Source organism: Eleutherodactylus coqui, chromosome 4 (genome assembly GCF_035609145.1).
Source record: "Eleutherodactylus coqui strain aEleCoq1 chromosome 4, aEleCoq1.hap1, whole genome shotgun sequence".
Lineage (NCBI taxonomy): Eukaryota > Metazoa > Chordata > Amphibia > Anura > Eleutherodactylidae > Eleutherodactylus > Eleutherodactylus coqui.
The window spans coordinates 255,734,834-255,754,981 of record NC_089840.1 but is presented as its reverse complement, the minus strand read 5'-3'; the positions used below and the strand labels follow the sequence as shown (position 1 = coordinate 255,754,981).

The 20,148-nt window shown below is 46.4% G+C and overlaps 1 protein-coding gene across 3 annotated transcripts in view; it reads left to right on the top strand.

The window, feature by feature from the left end:
• The window catches only part of DHX32 (DEAH-box helicase 32 (putative)), a 76,232-nt gene that overhangs the window by 5,079 nt on the left and 51,005 nt on the right, over window positions 1-20,148 (top strand). The window contains exons 1-3 of one of the 3 annotated variants that reach the window (XM_066601138.1): window positions 2,186-2,201; window positions 5,968-6,374; window positions 19,249-19,442. In XM_066601138.1, coding sequence (XP_066457235.1) covers window positions 6,081-6,374; window positions 19,249-19,442 — 488 coding nt within the window. In that variant the 5' untranslated portion in view covers window positions 2,186-2,201; window positions 5,968-6,080. Of the gene's footprint in view, window positions 1-2,185; window positions 2,202-5,792; window positions 6,375-19,248; window positions 19,443-20,148 lie in introns of those variants that run through there. The other 2 variants (XM_066601136.1, XM_066601137.1) reach the window with 2 other exon arrangements.

Below are 20,148 nucleotides of genomic sequence, written 5' to 3'. Positions count from 1 at the left end.
TGCTCTAGAAGACAGCTGGCAGCGAGATGCTGATTGCCCTTGAGCTTTTGTCTTTGATGGAATCTCGCTCGAATTCTTAGCATTGGAGACATTGACATCTGCCAGGATCTCTATGCAGCGTCTGCTCCCTGCCCATCCCTTTAAATTGACCTTTCATTCAGCATAAGCCAAATTACCGCTGAAATGGATTAGATAAAGCAGTTAAGTTAGAGATGTGAGCTGCAAACTGACAAAAGGCTGCACAGTGTCTGTAGGCGGCCTACAAAAGTATTCGGGAAAGTCAAATACGTATTCCTTCTTTCTTGCCCTGCAGCGCCGGGGTCCTGGGTTCAAATCCCACCAACGCCATCTGCATGGAGTTTGCATTGTCTCCCTGTGTTTGCGTGGGCTTCCTCTCACTCCAAAGACATACGGATAGGCGAATCTAGATCGTGAGCACCAATGGGGACAGAACCCAAGTGGTGTAAAGCGCTGCATAATAGGAGAACATTCCTATTGAAGTCTACTCCACTTGCCCGAGCATGGTTCCCCGCCTGCCCTTTATACTCCATTGCAACCAGGATATGTTGCCTAAACATATAAAGGCGGTCACACATGTTAGCGCTGATGTGAATGAGCCCTAGGGGGTTAATGATCCGTTTGGGGAGCAGGAATACGGCACCTCCTGACCGACCAGAACCATAATATGAGGGAGCTAAATGGCGCTGAACAGACTCCATTGACTATAGTGAGGTCTGGATTTGACAGAACAAAATTGCGCTGATTTTTAGCGGAAATCGGCAACGGAGGTTGAAGGGAAACTCCAGCGCTAATGTAAATGAACCCTTAGATTAATGTTCGCTTGCCTATTTTCAGTAGGACTTGCCGACCAACTAATTTGGTGGTGTCCTGACTCTTGCCTTCCCCCAATAGCAGGTACTGGTGGACTAGGACAAGTTGGGTTTCAGAATACTATCCCCCATTCTTTATACTTGTAAACTTGGTTTAGCAAAACATGTTTGATTTTTGATTTTTTTTTTTCAAGGGGTTGTATCAAAATTGACTTTTACCACCCATCCACGGGGTCTGATTTTGCTGTATAAATCTTTTATCGTTGCATTCGTACTAACCCATCGAATAAACTTATCGCGTCATTTTTGCTGTACTGTGTACGCCATAGAAACAAGCTCCAACATCCGAAGTGGTGGAATTTGTTTTTTTTTCCATTTAATTTCACTTAGAATTTTTTTTAAAGTTCTTCAGTACATTAAATAGTACCAGTGAAAAATATATCTTGTCCCACAAAAAACAACCCGCAGACGGGTACATTGATGAATAAATAATAGTTATGATTTTTTGAAAGTGTGGGGGGGGGGGGGGGGGATGCAAAGAAAAAAAAACTTCTTTGCCCTTAGAGGGTTATTGAGCAGAGAGAAATAGGGGGCTGCCAGGCACCTTTGGCAGCAACTTGTATCCCTTGAGAAAAGATTGGGCATGTTGAAATGCAATATGCCTGATCCTTTTTAGGGAGAGTTTAAGACACATCCGTAAACATTAGTTGGTCAGCTGATCTGATTGAAATCAGCAGGTGTGACTGACTGACCTTTATCTAATGTGCATGGGAACGTACGGGAAGGCTAATTCCACACGGGCGATCGTGATTTTGGTGCGAGAAAATTTAGGCAAATTTGCATCTTTATTCACTGCGATTTGTGAGCGTCGACCATGCTTTTTTTTGGAGAATAATCTCGAATCGCTGCCACCCGCGATAAAATCGCACGATTTTTAGCACACTTTTCTTTTTTGAAAAAGTCAATGAGACTTTGCAATGTTAATATCGCATCACAACGCACGTTTGTAGCGTTGCGATGCGATAAAAAGAAGCCTCCATAGGAATACATGAGGGATAAAAAAAAATGGCACAACGCAGAAAGCTAGAGCGAGCCAGAAATTTTCAGATGCGAATTAAACAATTGTAAATAATTGGTTTTATATTCTGCTATCGCAGCAGGCGAAAATCGCGCAATTTTCTCGCCCGTGTAAAACCACCCTAAAAGGGGTTGTCGGGTTAATTTTTGTTTTTCTCCTAATCTACAGGCAATCCTGAAAAATAACAAAACAATCTATACCCACCGTCTGTGGATCCCCCCTCTACCGCTGGTTCGGGGGACCCAGGAAGCGGCTGCAGGCTGGCTGCTGTGGAAGACCTTTGATCACAGCAGGTAGTGTGGCCTTATAGCGTGGTGGTGGTGCTAGCGCCTGTGTCCTCATCCGGCGGCTCTCTTCTAATTTAAACATCCCGTCTGCCTCCTTTTCGGCGCTGTAAAGGGCTGAGCTGGTACAATTATGCGCTGCACTTGGCACATCCAGACCCAGAGAAAGAAGCAACAAATGAATGACATCTCAAAGCACAGATCTTACATCAGTAATATTTGTGTTGACCCTACTGATAGTAATTTGGACCCATCTACAACATGAGGCCACTTTTAGTTTTTTTTTGCAGGCCGTAGTAAGTTCCCAATTCGCCCCTTTTTTGTTGGTACTCGTTGAAGTAGGTCAATATTTTCTGAAACTGACCAGTATAATCTCATGCATCCCAATAGTACAAACGTTTAAAGGACAGCGCTCTGGAAATATTACAGACTAAGGTGTAAAAAAAAAAAATATATATATATATATATTTTTTTTGCTAACCCAACCTTGGGTGTTTTCCAACCCAATGATATCAGGCTGATGGCAAACCCTGTGGGCGTCCCAGGAGCCGATGGAAAATTCTTTGAACCTTATATACATCCATCGTAGTTGGAGAGCAGCCAGACCGCATCAGACAACCCTTCAGGAGAAAATTGGTCCTGCGCACATAAGGGATAGTAGGATTGGTTAAACTTGATGTGAAAGGAGTTACTTAGAAGGCGTTTCCTGTCCCCGAGACCTCCCTAAATGGATTCCAAGTGAAGTATGTAGATCCAGTCCAGGTACTTGACTAGAAGATTTTATTGGTCCAATGTACAGATTAATACAGGTACACAGAAATAAAAGTCCTGGTGAGATTGAAACGCGTTTAGGGGCCCCTTATCAAGCATACTTAGTAGGGGGAGATGATTAATAGTCCCATCATTGTGCAAGGTGTGGGCGTCTGCCCAGGAAGGCCCACTTGGTGATGTCACACGTCTATCTGCCATGACGCTATATTCCCCTTTTAGTTGGAGATATAGGCTGTTACCTTATTCATAGTCGTCCCGGGCTGGTTCGCCCCAATGGTGCCGGGAATCTTCAGGACCTCTTGCCTCCATTCACAGTAAACAGGCAGTCTTTCATAAATGAACGACTGCCTGTTTACACGGCCGATCATTAAGTTTTTTCTGAATGCAGAAATTGAACAACGAACGAGAAGCGAATGAATTCTAATTTGGCAATCAGTCGGGGAACGCATTTACACTGAATGAAAAACGTTCAGATTCCCGCTGGATGCGGCAATCTAAACACTTTTTGGCCCGTGTAAAAGAGCCCTTACAATATGAGTGATGCGCAATCCAGATACGTTTTCATGGGTCACCATGGACTTTTTTCTTCAGTAACCACAGGTGTGACCGATTTACAACAGAATTTGTTTTTTTTGTAAAGCGCTAAAAGGCTGTTGTTTTTTTCTTTCCTAGTTTATTCTTTTTATTGCAATTTTTGTAATCGCTAAGGCTACAAAATAGTTGTACTGACTTGTACTGACAAAAAATAATAGCACAAAACCAGCAAATGCGAACGCGCCAGAAAACAACTATAGGGATATGACCACCAACAAGCCATGTATATGAGGGCTTAGCCCGCGTTCACACGGGCAACAATATCATGCTATTTTTTTTTTCTCTATACGAAAGTGCTACAAATCACATGTATGTGAAGCACATGCTTTCCTATAGGTTGCTTCACATTAGCAATTTTTTATTTATTTTTTATTTTGTAGGCTGCTACATTGCAGGGAAAAAAATCACAGCATGCTAAAAATTGCGCGATTTGCGATGTTTTGTAGCCCATGTTTCCTTATGGAGCCTTCCTTCTTGTTGCATCACATAACAGGTAATCGCGGTTTTCGTGTGGTACGATGCAACTTTTACAGAAGGAAGTCCTACGGTTTCCCCTAAAATAAGCCTTAGCTGCATTTAAAACAAAAAACAATTCAATACATTACCCAACAGATGCTGTCCGCTATGCCGCACTTGTTTGCAGTCTTCAGCCGCCGCTTCCTGGTTGGGGGGGGGGGGTTCATAAATCCCACCTCCAGGAAGCGCTGGCTCTGATTGGCTGAGCCACGGGGCTCGAGAACCAATCAATGCATTGCTCCATGAAGCAATCACAGCCATTCAATGCGGTGGCTGTGATTGGTTCATTGGCATAAAAAGCATTGTTGGCTCGTTCACTTATCTTTTGGTTTAAACCGTGCTCGTTCAGTCGTTCACGTATAAAGCGAATGTGAAAGACCGAATGATTTATTGTTTGAGCGAGCCAACGATGTATCTGTATTAACGGGCTGCTGAGCGAACAAGTTAACGGTGACATCACTCGCTCGTTCAAATGACAAATCGGTTCGTCTAAAAGGAATCCTTAGGCTGGTTTCACACGGGGCGGAATTGCCGCGGAATTTCCGTGCAGCTCCTAATCCAGAGTTTAGCCAGCAAAATGGATGAGATTTTGAAAAAATCTCATCCACACGCTGTGGCCAAGCCACACGAAAACTGACATGCGGCGCTGAATTCAATTCCGCAGCATGTCAATTCTTTTCCGCAGCGGCCTCTCCCCTCTCTATGGGGAGAGGAAACCGCAGCAGAATGCTGACAGCAAAACCGCTCCAAAACCCACAGCTAGAGGCCACGGATTTTGAAGCTGCGCCTTTCCAGCGGAATTCTCGCGTTTTTTCAGTGCAGCCATTCCACAAGAATTCCGCTGACATTCCATCCTGTGTGACCCCAGCCTTACTGGGCAGACTGCACTATGCTGTTTTCGGAACTCCCATAGAAGTCCATGGGGGCGGGGTGGGGGGAGTAAATTCCGGGGCCCCATCTCTTCTGTGTATACCACTGCTTTCCTACAGTCTTGGATGGTAACGCTACTCATTCTGCTACGATAATGGCAGCATCCATTTAAATATGGATTGTCTAACAGTGGGAATGCCCTTTTACACGTCTTCTACTTCCTCCCACGTGTTTTTTTGTGTGCGTATTCCCTAATTATAATCATCAGGATTATGGGCGTCATTGAAGAAGATGGAATAGTCAGCAGAATCTGACGAAGTAATTAGGCAATTATACTTATATAACTTTTTAGAAATGCCTATTATATAATAGAATGCAAAGTGTACTATTATTATGCTTTTTATTATAATTTTGTATTGCTTTTATTCTACTTTTAGCCTTGTTTGAATTCCTCATTTGCTGTGTACACGTGTGTGTGTGTGTGTGTGTGTGTGTGTGTGTATATATAGGTCAACCCCCCCCCCCCCGTATCAAATAACAAAAGCCTTCCATGTAGATTACACTCCGGCGTGCAGCGAGCGGTAACATCAGCCTTGCTTCTGTAGCCGTTGCTGCACATAATACTTAATTTGGCTCATTATATATTTTTTTTTTAACTTGTACACGCATGAAGTTCACATGGCAGCTGCAACATGGTGACCAGTAAAGCTTCGGTGCTCCGTCAGCTTCTTTTATTTTTTTCCCCCCTTCCCATGGTGCATGGTTGAGGACTATTGTTTTGGGATTAGGTCACCACATGACCATCTCTACAATCACAATCACCTCACTGCTCTTGCTTTGTATTCACAGTCAGTCCGGATCCAGACACGTGTAACAGAGGGTTGGCCTGGCCGCTCTTTGCTTAATCATTCTCTATACAATGAGGACACTAGGGAAGTGCCTGTAGAAGCCTCCTTGTTTTATTTACTGCCATTATGACCATCTTCGACCAGCCTATAACTTCTTCCAACACTCCTTTCAACAGCTTGGAGCCATCTAAATCCTTCCACACCACACGAAAGTCTTAAGGAATCAGATGGTGCAAAGTTTTGGACTTGAAGTCCCCGGATTGATGGGAAGGACTCTTCTTTCCCTCCGATGATGGCTCTTGTGCCAGGATCTCTGAAACAAGTCAGCGATGTGTTATCGGTGTCCCCCGAGAAGGGATGTTTCCAGGATGAGTCTGACTCAAGCGACGTTGACGAAGGGCTACTCGACGACCTGGAGCTAAATCCTTTCGATGGTTTACCGTACTCGTCCCGGTTTTATGAACTACTCAAACAAAGGGAAAGCCTTCCGATTTGGAAATCTAAATATGTCTTCTTGGAGAGTTTGCTGCATAACCAGATCGTGGTGGTCTCAGGAGGGGCGAAGAGCGGGAAGAGTTCTCAAGTAAGTGCCTGGCACCGGTTGCTTCTGGGATCTTTGCGTTACTTAATCACTATGACTTTTGTAGTTTCCGTACTTGCCGCACAACGTAATGACTCTTTGTTGAGCAGTTTTTGGTTGCATTCGAAAACAGACAGGAACATAGTGGTTATCGAATGAAACCGTGTTCAACGCTTAGTACTTGGCTGTATTGCGAAGGGTCTGCATCTAGTGCAGCAGAATAATTGAAAGCGACTTCCATGGAGGCGGTCCGTGTTAATTTCTCATGACCCCTTTACTGTAGTTCAGCACTCTCGCTTTACAGTATGTGACCCAGCATGCCATGTGGTCTGCGCAGTTGCTGCTCCTCTCTCCTGCTGGGCATCATCAGACCTATTGGGATGGTACATCTCAATGGCTCATTAGGAAAGGGTTCTAGTAACTGTACTTGATGTAACGAGCCATGAATCTGTGTGATTATCCCACCCATGTCCTGTGTGCCCCTACTGTATTCCCCACTCGTGTGCCCCTACTATATTCCCCCACCCGTGTGCCCCCACAGGGTGCCCCTACTGTATTCCCCCCCACCGGTTTGCCCCTACTGTATTCCCCCCCACCTGTGTGTCCCTACTATATTCCCACCCTTGTGCCCCTACTTCTACTGTCTGTAGGTTAGCAAGAAGAGAGTAACACACAACTGCAAGATCAGACTACACAGGGCTTGCTTGAAGTCTGTAACCATGGAGATACATAGGCCTGTGTACATGCTGTGTACTTTTAGACAACAAAAAAAGTTTGCAAATGCCCCGAAAGCCTTTAAAAGAGAACCTCAGCCAAGAAGTAAATCTTAATGCAAATCCTATGCTCTCATAATAATGGCTCCTTCACACTGGCGAGGGCGCTATTGGTCTGTGATTCACGGCCCAATACCGCACTGGCCACCATGTGAAAACAGCCTTGCATCACTGTTGGGATGAAGGGATAATGGCTGTCACAGAGGATCGCGGAGCTCTCCCATTGCTTCCAATAGGGCTGGCGCTGCTGCCGTTGGCCCCATTGAAGACAGTGAGTGATATGCCAGAAAGATAGAACATGCCACCATTTGTTTCCCGCATGGCATTGCAGTGCCATGCAGGAAAATATCGCTAAGGTGAACGACCCCATTCAAAAGAATGGGTTTCGTATTTGTGAGTCTTGCAACCCAAAAATCTTGCGCAATTTTTTTGCCTGTGTGAAGGCACCCTAAGATTTACTTATTTTTTTCAGGTTCCCTTTAACCCTTCCCCGACGTATGCCATATTGGGTGTATCGAGCGTATGCAGCACTCCCCCCTTTAACAGCAAAGATGGAAGATATAACCGATTGCAGCCCTTACAGCTTCAATTCCAATTTAATTCTCAGAGGGGCATTTAAATGCCCTCTCCCCCCCCCCCCTCATTTCCCCACAATAAAAGCCATCTGGGTGTCATGGCAGCAGGTCCCCAGGGCTTCTATAAATGATCGCCTGTTGCACATCTTAATAGATTGCCAGTCAGAATACAGCACACTGCAATACTTTAGTATTGCAGTATGCTGTATAAGTGATCAGGAATTAAGTCACTTTTCACAGTGCGTCTGTAGTGTATGTTTGCTACGTTAGTTGGGAGGGTTCAGGAATGTAACCCTAACCCTACATGCTCACGCAACTGAGGGAGGATGAACTTCTTTACGTGGAATCCATTAAGCCGGTTCCCACACGGCGTATTCCTGGCGGAAATCTCACGTTTGGCCACAGCGAAAAAGCTGCAAGATTTCCGCTGAGAAAGCGCTGCTTCAAAACCCGCGGCACTTAGCTGCGGGTTTTGGAGCGGCTTGGCTGCACACATTTCCGTTGGGGACGGCGCTCCTATAGAAAGCAGCGCGGCCGCAATGGAAAATAAAAAAGAATGGACATGCTGTGGCCGGCGAATCCGGGCCGCGACGCTGGCTTTGCCACGACGGATTAGCCGTCCCGTGTGGATAAAATTTCTGAAAAATCTCATCCACATGGCCGGCTAATTCCGGGATTCACGGCCACAGGCGGATTTACAGCGGCGAAATTCCGGTCGTAATTTCCGCGGCAAATCCGCCCTGTGTGAACCCAGCCTTTGAGTTGCTGGTATGTTTTTGCTACTGCATGGAATACTATAGCACACTGCACTATTCCATGCCATGCAGTATACATTTTTAGCAATGGCAGCTTGTGAGTGAAGGATGCCACTAAGGGCCCTTTTACACGGGATGACTTGTGGGGCGCAGATGCCCGACAGGTCATCCCAGCGATAATCTTTTCTGTGCTTTTAGACAGGAACGAGCATCCAGGGATTGCACTGGCCGCCCACCTCCATTTACAGTAAACAGGCAGTAGTTCATGAGTGAACAATCTGCCTGTTTAACACAGGCCAGTCCATCGTTCAATTTTCTACACACAGACACTGAACAATGAATGAGAAGCCAATGCGGGGGTGCGCCTGATCACCCAAAGAACGAGCAAATGCTTTTTGGTTGGGTAATCGTATCTTTAATACAACACTCAAAAAATCATCATCGTTGTCGGCGACGCATCTTCCTTGTGTGAACAGGTTGTGCTGCCGACAATGATGGAAGTCAGTGAGGGATGAATGACCTTATCAATGATCCTTCATCCCCTGTTGTACAAATCGGAACAGTGCTGATCTCGTTGATCGGCACTCCTCATCGTCACCGTATCTATACAAGGAGCTTCTCTTCTGAAGAATATGGTATAATAAGTAAAGTGGTATTTTTGTGACTCTTCACCTGGAAGCGTTTGCAGAGCTGTCATCCATTTACATCTTTTTTTATTATGGTTACCATGGTATTATGATTTTTATGGCTTGTTTTATAAGGCCGCGATCCTATATATTACACAAGAGTCACCGCAGGAGCTGAGGTCATTGCACATAACTGGTGGAATATAATTACATGAGGGGAGGTATGGGGCGAAGTGCGGAGGTCGCCCTGAATTACTCCAAAACATTTGTTTGTGCAGTCAAACTTTGGCTGGATGACTATGAATAGCCGTAATTATGTGTTGTAACCCAGACATTATGTGTCGGGAGTGCGGCGTATATTTATCTAGCCGCGGTAATAAACTGCAAGGTCTTATTTGCTGCCTTAGGTTTCAGTGAACTTTGTCCTGTGATTTCAACATGGCACACAACGCGTTTCAGGGGCCGGCCGTACCTTGGCTGACAGAGGCTTTGTTAACAGATCTATTGTTATAGACTAAATGTAACATTAATGGCTATTTACACGGGACGATTATCGCGCAAAATGCGTTCATAAGAACAAATTTGCGCGATAATCGTTGCATCTGAATACAAGCCATCGCACGCTATTTGTTTACACTTCGCCGGTCGCTCACTTTCAGCTAGCATGTAAATTACGGCAGGACCGCTGGCTTCTCGCTAAGTGTAAACGTTCCCCCGTTCAGCGCTTCACATAGAATGTAAAGCGCTAAACAAGAAGCCAGGGGTGACGTCGGCGCTCGTTCAGTCATTTAGACGACTCTCGTCCCTTCTATACGGGTCATTAGGCCACTCTCACACAAGCGTCTGTAAAAACGCCCAATGCCCATAGACGGAAATTCCACAGCGGAATTTCCGCCGTTGCACGCTGCCATAGGATTGCGTTAGTTTATCCAATCCTATTCTGCCAGCTGCGATTTGACCGTGTGAAAACTTGTGCGATATTAAAATGGCGGCATGTCCTATTTCTGTGCGGGCCACTGATGCGCCGCCTCTGCTCTGCGCATACGCGGCTGTGCGCCAGCCAGCACATCGCAGACTGGAGAGAGAAGATGCCGGGCAGGTAAGAGGGAGGTCAATGTCGGGGCACGGGTCGCATCCCGCTGCGTGAATCTCGCCGTGGGCATGAGGCCTAATTGTGGGAACCATACCTGGCCTCCTGTGCCTTCTCGCCGGGTCCGTGTCTCCCTGCCTGCTCGTGGTGGCCGGCCTGGCGTTTCTGGGTTGCGTCTTTGCGCGTATGTCGGGGGCGGGGTTTGGGGTCAGGTGACTGACTCGTGCATCATGTGACGCTGAAACATTGGCGCACCTGAAAGATCCTATGGATTCGTTGCCAATCTTTAAGATGGCGACCAGTTTTTTGGCAGATTTCTTACGGAAACAGTAAGCTAGCAGCAAGATCTGCGGCCTTATCTAATTCTGCTTGAAGGGTACTCTGGCTAAAGACTTGGTCAGGAGATACAGCCTCTAAAAGCAAGTTCTGCTGGCTACCTTTTTATGGTCAGTTCCTTTTTGGCCTGGAGCTTGACAAATTTTGGAAAAGGTCTCCGATAAAAAAGGGGGTTTTCCGGAGGAAAGGCCTCAGAGACTGAAGTTCTTCTTTCGAGTCCCGAGACAACAGAACAGTTATTGGGGCAAAAGGAAATCGGGGCGCTGGAGCGATCTAAAAGGGGGAAAGAGGAAAAATGTTCTCCTCAATCCCACCCAGTCAGATTTCCAAGAGCAAAGGCAACGATGCCGTTCCTCTGGGGGCCAGGTTACAGGCATTTTCAGAAAATTGGGCCTTGTTAAGCAAAAATGCCTGGATCTCGGAGATCCTAAAAGAGGGGTACACGTTAGAGTGGATCTCTTAGCCTCCACAGTCCTTTTGGACCACCGTAGGCCCAGATGGCCTTGTTATATCAGGGGGTCAGCGATTTAATAAAGCACTGGGCTATAGCATCTGTACCCCAGGATTAACGAAGGACGGGGCATTATTCCAGTTTGGCTTCTTTTCCAGAAACAAATGAAGATTCCCGATTAATTGTGAACCTGAAACCATTGAACAAATTTGTGAGGTACAAAAGGTTCTGAATGGAAACGGTAGGGTCAGCATTAAAATTGATCAAAAAGGGTGCCTTTATTATTTATTTCCATATCTCCATTCACCCCGAGGCTCAGAAGTATCTCAGATTCGTGGTCTTCATGGGAGGAAAAGAAAGGCGTTTCCACTACAGGTGCCTCCCTTTCGGGATCTCTTCAGTGCCATGGATCTTCACAAAGGTGATGGCGGAGCGGGTGTCTATTCTAAGAGAATGATCTACTATGATCGTTCCTTAGACGACATCCTTATAGTAGCTAACGACAGCGATCTACTGTTATCCCATGTCGCTATCCACACCCAACGGCTTTAGCAACTGGGTTGGCTGATTAATTGGGAAAAGTCCAACACGGAACCATGTCAACAGAACAAATTTCCAGGAATTACGCCAGATTCGGTCCTTTAAAGTTCGTTCCTCCCGTTTCTCTGAGGCGGGATCTTTGGCTACAGATCTCTCAATTCATGAGGCAGAAATCATGTGCCATCAGGGCAGCCATGTCTCTTCTGGGGAAACTGACGGCCTGCATCCTGCTCAGCACCATTCCAGAATTCTTCAGAAGTTTGTGCTGACCGTTTGGGACAGAAAACAACTTTCGTTAGACAAAAATGTTGTGTTGACAAGCACTGTGAGAAGCTTTCTTCGCTGGTGGCTGTCAGAAACCAACTTAGCGAGAGGAGTAGAATGGTTCCCGAATCCAGTAATCCTAATCACGACGGATGCCAGTGTTCTGCGTTGGGGGGTCCAAGTAGGGGAGGCTTACTTCCAAGGGACCTGGTCACAGGAGGTCAGGAAGTGTTCATGAAATTTCAGGGAGCTTCAGGTATCCAGAAGTCTAACACAAGGAAAGCATTTCAAGGTCCTCTCGGACAATGCCATGGTCGTGGCTTATGTGTGACATCAGGGGGGAACCAGTCAGCTTTTATTGCAGAGCATAACTCAAAAATTTTTTCATTGTTCGGAACATCATGTTCAGTCAATATCGGTGACCCACTTGAGGGGAATTCAAAATGTCATGGCGGATTTTCTCAGCCACCGACATTTGGATCTAGGGGAATGGTACTCAAATTCTAGGTGTTCCAGGATTTGGTACTCAATTGAGGGGTTCCCCAAAGAAATCTGTTCGCCACAAGGGAAAATTGGAAAGTAGAAAATTTTTCCTCAAGCAGTTCCCAGGACCAGCCGTTGGGCCTAGATACGTTAATTCAGGATTGGGGTCCCGGAGTGGTTTATGCTGGTGCAGTCATGGAGACTTCCCGAATAAAGGATTACGGGTCAATCTAATCTAACGTTTCCTCCCTCCTGGTGGCATAGTACCCTGCATAAAAAAAAACCAAAAATGCAGTTTTGCGTGCGCAATTGCATATTTGCTGTGTTTTTTTATGCATACAATTCATTTCAGTTGGTAATTTATTGCATGAAATATGGACTGAAACACTGAAAATTGGACATGGTGCTTTCGATTTTGCACACGTAAAACACACGGTGCAAAAATGCTAGTGTGAAAAGCCGCATTGAAATGCATGGAGCTTTAGTGCTGAGTAGAGATGAGCGAGCATACTCGCTAAGGACAATTACTCGATCGAGCATTGCCCTTAGCGAGTACCTGCCCGCTCGGAAGAAAAGGTTCGGCTGCCGGTGCGGGTGACAGGTGAGTTGCGGCAGTGAGCAGGGGCGAGCGGGAGAGAGAGATCTCCTCTCCGTTTCTCCCCGCTCTCCCCCGCCCGTCGCCGGCAGCCGAACCTTTTCTTCTGAGCAGGCAGGTACTCGCTAAGGGCAATGCTCGATCGAGTAATTGTCCTTAGCGAGTATGCTCGCTCATCTCTAGTGCTGAGTGTTATGCGCACGTGTAATACCCGTTGAAAAAACACTTGCATGAGAGTGGCCTTGGGGTCCTTTTAGACAGGCCAATTTTCCTCTCGCTCTCAGGCAGCCTGTTTAGACAGGCAGATGCATCGTTGTCTCGTTCAATATCTTGCAGTCATATACAGCGAATATGAAAGACTGAACGAGCCGACGATGATTTTTATGCCTGCATAAAATGAACGATGAGCAAAAAGCGAACAATTCTTATTCGTCATTCAGTCGTCGGATTGTGTTTATTGTTCACTTTTGCTCATTTGAACATTTTTTTTTTTTTTTTTTTAACGATATCCGTTCCGTCTAAAAGCCCCCTTATGCAGTATGACTGCTGGGCGCATTAGTGTCCAACAGTCGTACCAGAGACTATCACTACTATACGTTACACAGGAGCCGTAGTCCTTCAATGGAGGTGGAGCGGCCAGGTACCGTTCATTCACGGTCAACTGTAGTCCTTCATAGATTGAGCGGCACCTCGGCCCGACGGTCGCTGGAGTTTTAGTTCTTTTCAAAACCAAGCGGCTCTGGAAGGTGAGCGTTTTTTCTCGCTCCGTGCCCTGTTGGCCGCCACGTGTACGCAGGACGACTATCACCTGAATTTGCTGTTTCCGATGATAATTTCGGTGATAATCGCCCATTGTAAAGGTTTCTGAAGGCCAGATTTACATGGACGGAAGCAAGTGACGCCAGAGGATCTCAGGCGCAGTACACATCGCACAGCACATGGGTAACCCGTCGCACGAAAATAGGCCCTACTTATGTTTTTCCGTCTCACTTATAAATTAACTCCATTGGTAAATACCACGCACGAGTATATGTGCACAGAACTTGCGCAATTTTATTACCCATGTAAAGAAGTCCTAAGCGCCCCTTTACATTAGCCAATTCTTGGCCTGCGCTAACAAGCGCCAACTGACACGCAAGTCAATCTGTGCTTGTTTAATCTTCTTTCACATGGGCCGAAAACCGCTTATTAGAGACAAACGGTCGCGGTTACAACCATTTGTCCCCAGAGGCCGCCTGTACATCTCGTCGTTCATGGAAGAACATATACTATAAACTGGTAGCAAGAATTTTTATGCTAATAGCGCGTCGGCTTATTCTGCCGCCGATCGTTCTAGCGTCTTTTTCCTTTAATCAAAAACGCCTAAAGACGTAAATGCCTTTTTTTTTTTTTTTCCTTCTGCGTGCCCAAACTGCCTGTCATCCCTCTGTGTAAACACGCACACACATGGCTACAACACGGGATGATAACACATCTGCGGGATGAACACACAGCCAGAAGACATGTTTCTCCGTGTGTCGGAGCGCGGCTCGGCTGCCTGTTTTACCTTCCCAGCGTGCGGCGACCTCTCCGATCACTACAAGAGGCTTTCTACTCAGCGGCGGCTGCAATCACATTGTCATTTCCCCTTTCCATGGGATTACATTGCAGAATTTCCACCTTCCTGAGTTTACGGCGCTCGCGGCTCCGCGCAGTCAGGACGGTTTTCTTAAGACACATTCTGGAAGACGGATGTTAAATATCTAATTAAAATGCGTATTGGCTAATATATGTATACATGTCATTGATGGTCCAAATATGCTTTCAAGTTTAATTTCAAAGGGTTCTCTAGGATTGACCATCGTTATCAGATTGGCGGGGTCCGACTTGTTGCCGCAGCCCCATCAGTCAGCTGCTTATGGGAGGCCGGACTCCAAAAATTTGATTTTTGAAGGGCATGTATATCAAAGTCAAGGAAACCCTTTTCATTCTAAAAGAGACCGCCGTTTAACCCTTTCGAATCCATCTGCTGGTGAGTGTGCGCCAGAGAGACTCCGGCAGCAGAGCGGCTGGTAATGGACGGTAAGAATACCCCGTCGGACGTCTTCTGACATTGGAACTGTACAAGCTTCAATCGGAATGTAGGAAGGCGTCAGACAGTGGATTGGAAGGGGTTAAAGCGGTTTTCTGGGCAAATGCTATTGATCACCTTATCCTTCATAATATCAATAGTTGATGGCTGGGGTCTGCCACTCTGTACCCCAACCGATCAGCTGATTAAATGCCCGCTGTCAGCGCTACAACACACAGGTACAGAGTGGAAGCGGGTAACTCCGACCCCTGTGTAGTGGTTGACAATCGTAATTGACAGTTCCTCCTGTCACTACACGGGGTGGAATTAACTGCTTCCACTCCATGGCTAAAGCGTCTATAGCTGTTAGGAGTTTTAGTTGGCAGCTAGACTTTGTCTACGCCGTGTTTACTACCTGAATGTGTTTGACTTTCATTCGGCTTGACGAGTGTTTGTACTGCGCTGAATAAGCAAACATTGGTAAATATGGATTCCAAACCTGTCTGACACAAAGGAAATGCCCAATATTTGCCTCTGCGTGACTAGTATAGTGGCTGTCGGCATCGAAAAAGCAAGTGCACCTTGGGGTGCAGCCAGACGTGTTCACATAAGCTCTGTGGTTTGCATCTACCTGCTCTGTTACAGGAGCGGAAAAACGCAATCCTGTCGCTAAACAGATCTGTTTTTTGATGGAAGCTTACTGCACCGAACAAATCCCGTTGACTATAATTGGGTCCCTTTGGTTTCTGTCATGCTGCCTGGCATTTTTCTGGATGAAACCTCTCTGAAGACCCCTCAGGGCTGCCATGTATTTCTGCCTATTAAGACAGAGCTGTGGCTAGTCTTAATACAATGTCAGCAGAAATACCATATACTGCAATACTGAAGTATTGCAGTATTCGGTATAAGTGATTAAACGATCGCAAGATCACGTTCCCTATAGGAATGATAAAAACCAGAATTCTCACAGCGGGATGCAGTCCCGTGCCCCTGCAGAGGCCTGCGGCTCACCCGCTCCCGGCGTCTTCTCTCTACACTATGTGCTGGCAGCCGGCGCATGCGCAGAGCAGAGCCGGCCCATCACCGCTGACATTTCTGTGCGGGCCTCTGCAAGACCTGCACAGAAAAAGAACATGTCGCGATTTGTTTTCCACGTGTGATTTCACGCGGACAAATCGCGGCCGTCTGCCTCGGATTGCGTTATCTAATGCAATCCTATGCAGGCGGGCACAGGCGGAAATTCTGTGGGAAATCCCACCGCGGAATTTTCGCCCCGTGTGCAGGGGACCATATGGTAGATTAAATAGTATCATTCAAAAATACAACTCGTTCCGCAAAAAACAAGTTTTCAGACAGCGATGGCCGTGCAAAGTCAGTTATGACTTTTTTTTTAAAGTTGGGAGGAGGGGCAAAAAAATCAAAAACGTATTAGCGCTCTGCTTTGCATGCGCAGTGAATAGAATCCATTGAGTAAGGGCTCATGCCCACGGATGGGAGCCCGCGGCGGAATCCTACCCTGCCCTCGGCCGAGGACACTACTTACCCGTCCAGATCCTCTACGTGGCTGTGCGGCTCTTCCATCTTCTCCACTGCAAATGCGGGCTGGCGTGCCACAGCAGCGTGGTTGCGTGTTTTTGGTTTTTTTTGCACTCTCAAATGTCCACGATTTTACAGTAAAATACGCAACGCAAATGCCGCATGAATGCGCTTGCGCCCGTGTGACACCAACCTTAATATGGCTGCATACGACAGAACCCATCATAGTCAATAGGATGAGTCTGGCATGTGCCAAAGGACTAAGCCGAAAAATGGAAAAAAAAACTGCGCAAATGTGAGCGATCCCTTCCTTGCATTGCACTAGTGAGCAATAGTCTGCTGTGCCATTCAGGAGTGTGGGAGAGCTGGGTGACGAGCTCCCCGCTAGCAGCATGGCTTATCACCCAGGTTTCCTGGAAACTGCTGCAGATTGTTATACTGCAGATACGTGAATAACATATAAAATATTGTCTGCAGCGCTCTAGATCTGCGCAGGGAGAACGAGGCGCCCGCACCGCGTCCTATTATCTGCTCATTCAGGACCTGTCACATTAGAATTTTTGTTCCCCCTCCCGGGTCTCGGGGAGAGGCTTTCCTGAGCTCATGTCTGTCTGTTCGGAGTATGTATATATTCCTGGCCGGCCATCTGCTGGGAGCTGCGAGCTAATATGCCTTTATTTCCCTGTTCGCTTGTCACCGACCGTTCATCTAGAGGGGAACAACTGGTAGGTGAAGTCACTGCGCCATTTAACCCTGTTGCAACTCAATCGATTCGAGGCATATTCGGTACAACTTTTTTTTTTCCTTTATCTTTTTTTATGACGTTTTTGTGACTATGATCAACATAACTACGGGATACAAGGTCTTAGTGAGGGATACAGCTAAGGTTATGTGCATATCGCGTATGCGCCAGAAAACCTCCCCCAAAATGTAGTCATAGGCGATCCTTCACCCTATGAAAGCCAAAGGTGTTTGCTTTTGGCCTCCGTCTAAGGGGCAATCTGCGCTTTCTTAGGGTACTTTTAGACGGGCCGATAGGCGCTCAGATGAGCCATTACGGTTTCACACGCACAAAAAAATCCCCAGATAGGTCCGTTTACACGGGATCATTGAGTTTAATGGCCTATTGAGGATCATAATACGGACCAAATTAGGACACTGCGCACGTTTTTTTTCTTGCGTGTAAATACGCTGGTCTGAATACCCCAATGAAAATCAATGGGGATTTAGCACTGCGTATTACATGCGTAAAAAATATACGTATAATACACAGAATATTTACGCCCGTGTGAATGAGCTCTTATAGAGAGGGCCACCACAATAAGCCTTTGCATGGCCAAAGGTTCCAGTATTGCTGTAAAAGTATACTTGATCTACTGTAGTACCCCAGAGTTGGGGTCCTACAGCACTTTCATAGCTAACTCTTGTGGGGTGTATATGCGTACATATGTATGTCTGTATACTAATGTTTTGTTATGTGTATTGGCCTTGTCTGGGTCCCTAAAAGTTAAGTGTCTTCTCAAGCTAACCCTGCTTGACTGTGCAGAGTTCACCCTAAGCCATTCTGTTCCCTGTCAATCACCCCTAACTAGGACTGGGATTGGGTAAGAGTTTTCCCTGTAGCCCAGGATTGGTTGGTGGAGGAGGAATAAAAGGCAGAGCGTGGGTGGGGTTAGGGGAGATGGAGAATGCTGCGCAATGGGGAGGTAGACAGACTAGGAGTGAGGAGGAAGGCTAGCTTAGGCTGGCCTAGCCATGCTAGCCTAGTGCGGTCCAGCCCCAGTCTGGGGAAGAGAAGCCCAGTGATGGAGAGAGCCTAATTGTGGAGCCAGCAGGACGGGAGTGCAGGAGGCCAGAGAGGAGTCTTTTTACACCCTTACTGAAGGAATCAGAGACAGGGCAAACCCCTCGGAGGTTGGTGAGAAAGCAGACTCCGTAACCGTGTCCCTGCAAAGTCAGACATCAGTGGGTCAGGAGAGCCTGCACTATTCCCGCCATTCCTCCACAGATAACTCTCTAGCACAGCGAGAATTTAATTCCTATAGTTCGGAAGATTTGTGACTGTTGTACTTCTTTGGAGTTCCAGTAAACTGTGTGCCTTCAGTTGTACTGATGCTTCCGTGGACTCGTCTCTTTATTTCGTCATCGCAAAGACACCCGCATTAAAAGGCACTGGTGTCACATTGGACAATATATCCATTGTTAATAGTTCTCGCTAAGTTCCCTATTGCAATCCCACCTACTGCACAAGTCATTTTAGGCCAGGTAGCAACCACTGGGACAAGATCATAGTTGGCGCACCCTCAGGATTGATGAGGGTCTCAGTGGTGAGAACCCCACCTATCTATAGGATAAGTATTAGGTGGATTGTAGTACAACCTCTTTAACACTGTGGGCAATTGCTGAGATATGGCTATACAGCGCTGTACGTTGGGGAATACTCTGGCGTACACCATTAGTGAATGGACCCATTATACATTTACAGTAAAGTAGCTGTCATATGGACACATGGGTAAACACAGCGGTTTTAAAAGGGGGTTTTCAAGTGCATTGGTGCCCACAAGAGCGTCAGAATTCCTCCATATGCAATTAGCTCCCCCTAGTGGTGACTGAATAGAACCTGAATTATATCGTTTATCAAGATGTCTTATGACGTTGGTGCAGAATTTCTGTCCTAAAAAGAGACGAGCAATGAAGTATGAAACATTTAGGGGAACTTTCCCAAAGAGTTGTCCTGAATGTTGCGGAGGGGCACCGGATTTCTTTGTACACATCCAGATGCTTATTACATTTCTCTTCTCAGATCCCCCAGTGGTGCGCGGAGTTCTGCTTATCTGTGGACAACCGGCACGGGACGGTCGCGTGCACTCAGGTGCAGAGACAGACCGCCGTTTGGCTCTCCATGAGGGTAGCAGATGAGCTGGATGTCAACATTGGACACGAAGTCGGTTATGTCGTGCCTTTTGAGAACTGCTGTACAAACGACACCATTCTAAGGTTTGTGCCCAGCTTCTAGTTAATCCCTCTGATATCCTACGGCTTCCAATTTATACTCCGGCTGCGCGGCTATTTTCTCCTCAGCCTTTGTCCAGCAGGTCATTGAGATGCAGCGCCAGAAGTCGGTGACAAAAGAAGAGAAATGTGTCCAATCTATGAAGTGGTGGAGGATGCGGTCACAAGGATCTCAGCAGGTTAACAACAATAACTTAGATTTCTGGATGACCCAGTTTCATTCTAATGTTGTTTTTCTTTCCTGACGCTTTTTTTTTCCCTCAGCGGAGAAGATGCAGCGGCCAGATGTCACACGTATACGAGGGAGATTTGTAAAAATCCAAATTTAGTTTTGTGAGACAATTTTCCATAGGAGCATTTCAAAAGGGATTGTCTGGTTTTGAAAACTTGAGTTTGGATAACCTATTGGGAATTCTGAGTTAATAGAGGGGTTCTCCTATTCAGGACACTCATCCATTAGCTTGGGACAGGGAGCAGCAAGATTGAGTGTCTTTGGAGGACTCGACACATCCATGTGTTACAAAAAAGCCTATTGCTTTCTATAGCCGCTGTGTAATGCTTCATATTGCCTGTTGGAGCGCTCTAACGAAATTGAACGCTTACTAGTTGGGTCAAATTGCAGCCAATTACTGGAATTCATAGCAGCGGGGTCACTTTTTGATTCATTTAATTTCTATAAAAAAAAAAAAAG